Source organism: Vombatus ursinus, unplaced genomic scaffold, assembly GCF_900497805.2.
Source record: "Vombatus ursinus unplaced genomic scaffold, bare-nosed wombat genome assembly UNPS02014770.1, whole genome shotgun sequence".
NCBI lineage: Eukaryota > Metazoa > Chordata > Mammalia > Diprotodontia > Vombatidae > Vombatus > Vombatus ursinus.
This window is the reverse complement of record NW_020954548.1, coordinates 32,565,974-32,571,221: the sequence shown is the minus strand read 5'-3', so window position 1 is coordinate 32,571,221 and position 5,248 is coordinate 32,565,974. Positions and strand designations below refer to the sequence as shown.

General features: G+C 45.7%; 1 protein-coding gene across 1 annotated transcript in view; it reads right to left on the bottom strand.

The window, feature by feature from the left end:
* DOC2A (double C2 domain alpha) overlaps positions 1-4,048 on the bottom strand; it is a 9,702-nt gene extending 5,654 nt beyond the window's left edge. Inside the window, exons 1-3 of the mRNA XM_027863224.1 lie at positions 3,757-4,048; positions 823-902; positions 328-402 (exon numbers count right to left, since the gene is read on the bottom strand). Of these exons, the coding sequence (XP_027719025.1) occupies positions 328-402; positions 823-902; positions 3,757-4,048 (447 nt within the window). The remainder of the gene's footprint in view (positions 1-327; positions 403-822; positions 903-3,756) is intronic.
* Between the last annotated feature and the right edge of the window lie 1,200 nt (positions 4,049-5,248).

Genomic DNA, 5,248 nt, shown 5'->3' with positions numbered 1-5,248 from the left:
TGAGGCTGGATTTGAACTCAGGTCTTCCTGACTCCAAGGCCAGAGCTCTATTCACTGGGCCACCTAGCTGCCCCGAGGCCAGTCTTAATTACTTTTATATCAGTGTCTAGCACATAGTAGAAGCTTAAAAATAATAATGATGATAATGATAAGAATAATACGTTAGGTTGATTCAGGAAGATTTTTTGGCTCTACAGAGAAGTTGGCAGAAAAGGGAAAGGCTCTCACTACTTAGAGGAATAAGGGGAAAGATTCTAGCAAGGAATATGGAGATGGAAATAGGAAGAATAGGGAAGAAGATTGGGGGACCTCGAGAGGGGGAAATACCTTGCAGGCCCCTGGCAGGAGGTGTAGTTTGACGTAGGGATCAGCCAGGCCGTTGAAGTCCATGGGCTTGAGACCCTGTCCATGGAGGGTTAGGGGACGGTAGAGATTCCTCTCAGTTCCCCCCTTTCCTGAGCCCAGGGAGATTCTCCAGACCTCCCAAAACCCACCACCTCCTACCCCATCTTAAGAATACATAACCAAGAAAAGGCTAGGGAGAGGAGAAGAGTATATAGGAGAGCCAGGCAGATGAAAGCAAAGATTAAAACTGAAACTCAAAGAGAAATGAAACAATAGTGAGTCAAACAAAAGCTAAAGATGACAGAGGTAGGAAGCTGGGGAGGAAATGTTCAACTTGGGAGGGCGGAAGGAAAAGAGGAAAGAAGAAATATCCCACCACTGACCTCTGTCAGTAACTGATAGGGCCCTGGGAGAAGGGAACAGGGCTGTGGGGAAGAAAAGAGGGGCTGGGCCTGTAGAAGTATGTTGGGGACCCACCTTAGCCCTGAGGATGCTGCAATGGAGAGTGCAAGTTGCCTGATCATAGAGAAGGTCAAACTCTAAGGTACCCAGGGCAGCTGTAGAGAGAGGTCAATTCACATCTCAAATTTAATGTGTCTGAAAAAGAATTCATCATCTCCCTCACCTACCCCTTCTTCCCCCAACACACACCAACTGCCTTCAAATCTCCCAATTTTTGTTGAGAGTGCCACCAATTTTTCACACTCAACAAAGGTTGAAGCCTCAAAGTCATCCTCAAGTCTTCTCTTTCCTTCTCTCCCAGTAGACAATCAGCTGCCATGTTTTCTCATTTCTACTTCTACATCTTCTACATCCATCCTCTTTTCCCTTTTTCATAGACACCCACCCTAGATCAGATCCTCATTACCTCTTTCCTGAACTACTTCTAATAATATTTTATTTTCCCCCAATTACGTGTAAAAATAATTTTTAACATTTGTTTTTTTTCCTAAAGTTTTAAGTTCCAAATTCTATCCTTCCTTCCCTTTCTTCCTCCTTCCCTAAGATAGTAAACAATCTGATATAGGTTAGACATGTAGAATCATGTAAAATTTATTTCTATATTCATCATTTTGTGGAAGAAAACTGGAACCAAAAAAGAGAGAAGGAAGGAAAGTGAAAAATAATGTACTTTGGTCTATATTCAGATGCCATCAGTTCTTTCTCTGGTAGTGGCTAGCATTTTTCATCGTGAGTCCTTTAAGATTGTCTTGGATCATTGTATTGCTGAGAATGGCTAAATCATTTACAATCGTTCATCATATATTGCTGTTATTGTACACATTGTATATGTGTACAATGTTCTCTTGGTTCTGCTCACTTCACTCAGCATCAGATCATACAAGTCTTTCCAGGTTTTTCTGAAATCATCCTGCTCGTCATTTCTTTTGCATAATAATACTCTATTACAATCATATACGACAACTTGTTCAGCCATTTCCCAATTGATGGACATCCTCTCAATTTCCAATTCTTAGCCACCATAAAAAAAGAGCTGCTATAAATATTTTTGTACAAATAGGTCCTTTTCTTATTTTTAAAAAATCTCTTTGGGATACAGACCTAGTAGTAATATTGCTGGATCAAAGGGTATAGCCCTTTGGGCATAGTTCCAAATTGCTCTCCAGAATAGTTGGATCAGTTCACACCTCCACCAACAGTGTATTAGTGTCCCAGTTTTCCCTCATCCCCTCTAACATTTATCATTTTTCTTTTCTGTCATATTAGTCAATCTGATAGATGTGAGGTGTACCTTGGAGTTGTTTTAATTTGCATTTCTCTAATCAATAGTGATTTAGAGCATTTTTCTTATGACTATAGATAGCTTTGATTTTTTTTTCTCTGAAAACTGCCTGTTCATATGCTTTGATCATCTATCAGTTGGGAAATTACTTGTATTTTTATAAATTTGACTTAGTTATCTACATAATTGAGAAATGAGGCCTTTATCAGAGATATTTGTTGTAAAAAATTTTCCCAATTTTCTGCTTTCCTTTCAATTTTGATTGCATTGGTTTTGTTTGTGCTCTTTTCTGCATTACTACAATAGTCTCCTAACTGTGCTCTCCCTGATTCCCATCTCTCCCTTCTTTATTCATGGCAGAGATTACCGTTGTAAGGCCAAATCTGACTATAGTACTCTTCGGTATAAAAAGCTTCAATGGCTACTTATAGCCTTCAGCAGAAAATAAAATAACTCAATCTATTATCTAAAGTCCTCCACAACCTTCCCAGATATTTAATATTATTCCTCTTCATGTACTTAACATTCTGGCCATGACCTACTAACTGATCCCTGAATTCAATATTCCAACTCCAATTTCTGCCTTGGAACAGATTCTTCCTCATGCCTGGAATTAACTTCCTCCTCACCTGTGCCTCTTAAAATCCCTAGTTTCCTTGTAAGGTTCAACTCAGGTGCAACGTTCTCTGAGAAGTCTTGCTTGTTCACCAGAGTTGTAAATGCTTAATCTCTGCTAAAATTACATTGTATTATGCTTAACTGTGTATGCCACATGCCACTTCACCCCACCCCCTGAAAAGGTAAGGTCTTTGAAGGCAAGGACTGTTTCATTGTGTCTTTATATCCCCATCCATTGCTTGGAATAATGCCTGGTACATTAAGTATTAAGGAGGTACTTTGTACTTGAAGATATTGGAGCACTTAATAAATGTTTGTCAAGGTAAAACTGAGAGGCCTGGACTGTGTGTGAATTTTTGTGATGGGATCCTCTGTGTGTGTGTGTGTGTGTGTGTGTGTGTGTGAGAGAGAGAGAGAGAGAGAGAGAGAGAGAGAGAGAATGAAGAGTGTGTGTGTCTATGAGAGGGAGAAATGAATGCCTTGTATATGAGTATGTGACAATATGAGTGTGATTGTGTGTAGATTTTCCACACGTGCATCAATTTGAGGGTCAGTATTTGAGTAGAAGTATATATGTGTGTGTGTATGTATAGGAAGTATGTAAAAGAATTTCTGTGTATAAGTGTACCTTGTGAGGTCTGAGGATGAGTGACCTTCTATATGTCAGGAAATATGTATGTATGTAACTCTGCATGTGACTGTATAAGTGACTGTATGTTTGTGTGTGTGAGGGAGAGACAGAGAGACAGAGAGACACTTGCTCTTGTGTCCTCAGCTGTGACTGTGGCTTGAGCTCTGTGTAGGTGGGAGGGTGTCTCAGCACAAATATTTAATATTGAGGCTGGCAGATGTAATGTCACTCTGATTACAGTAGCCAGGCTGCAACATCAGGGCCTCTCTCTCCCCAAAGGACCCTGGTGTCCCTGGCTTCCCCTACCTCCTCCTTTAGGCCCTCTATCACCCAAACCTCCCCTTCCCAGTGCTCCTAGGGGCCTCCCCCTGATCAGCTATCTGAGACCCCAGCATCTTCCTTATCTCCCCAGACTCACTGGTATCATCTGAGTCATAGCTGTCCACTTCGGCCCCCTCCTCAGAGGCCCCAGCCCCTCGAATACCAGCCCCAGAGGACAGAGCCAGGGGGGTTAGGCTGGGGGTAGCTGCAGCCCCAGTCCCTGGAGAGAGCTGGGCTTGGGGGCCTGCTCCACTCCTGCCACCCTCAGGCCCTAGCCGAGGAAAGTAGTCAGAGATCTGCCGGATGGGTCGAATGGGGCCAGGGCACACGTTGATGGCCATGTGCTCCTGGATGTTGATGGTCATCCGGTCACCCCTCCGGCCCCTCATTCACACGTCTCCCCTGGGAAAAGGAGAAAAGGGAAAGTTAGCTGTGGATCCCTGTCCTCTAAAAAATAAATGACCTTTCCTCTTCACCCTTCTCCTCTAGACTTCCCCCTCCCCCAGCCTTCTGGGCATCATCCTCCTGGAGGACAGTAAGGGTCCTACCCTGGGGGTCTGGCCTCCAAAGAATGGGAAATGAGAACAGACCTCCCCCCCCCCCCAGAGGAGGCTCTGGAATCTCAGGGCCTGTTAGGATGTGGGGGGAGGGTAGGGGGAGGTCATCCCTCTTGGGAGGTGCTAGGGACAAGAGCAGGGGAGGTAGTAGCAGAGCCTTGGGGGGTACAGAGCTAGATCATCCCTATAAGGGACCATGCAGGGCCCCAAGTGGGATCTCTGTGAGGGCTTAAGTGGACTGGGACCTATATCCTCCTAAGCAGCCAGACCACAGGGCTTCTCCCCTGTGGAAGTGAGTTAATTGCCTGTGTCTGCCAGGCCTTCATTGACTTAAATTCTTGGGCCTGAAATGGAATGGTTATGGGGGACGACAGACAGCATATGGGCAAATAGGGAGGGTGGCTGGCTTGACCCTGTCCTCCACCCTCAGCTTCCTTTCTAACCAGAGCCCATTCCTCTCTGCCCCTCACTTGGCCCCGAGGGGCCGGAGCCTGACTCCAACCCCATTCCGTCTCAAACTCTGTCCTATAACCCCACCTCCAGGAAATTTCCCTGGGCAGAGGTTCTGACTTTCTTGCCCTTGGTCTCAACCCTTATCCTGAATTCCCTCTGTCCTTCCTGTCCCTTGAGGTCCCTAGATTCCTCCCCGGAGGCTCTGTCTCCCCACCAGACTCAGTCTGAGTTCCCCTGTCCCCTTCCCCCCTCTCTTGCCTGTCTCTTGGTCAATCTGTCCTCCCTAGACTCCATTTATCTTCTGGGCTGTCTGCTCCTCCCGGACCTCTGTGCCTCCCCATTCTGTTTGTTCGTACCTTCTTACCCCTCAACCCCTATTCCTTAGGGCCTGCTGGGGGAGCCCCTTGCTCTCTTCTCCTCACCTGGCACTGGGCTTCCCGACTGCCGACTGCCGATAGATTGCAGTAAATGGGAGAGAGATAAACACAGATTCCCCAGACACACAACCTCTTTCCCCACCTCCTCCCCCAACATACACACCCAGCCCATCCCAGCCCAGCCCAGCCCAGCCCAGCCCCT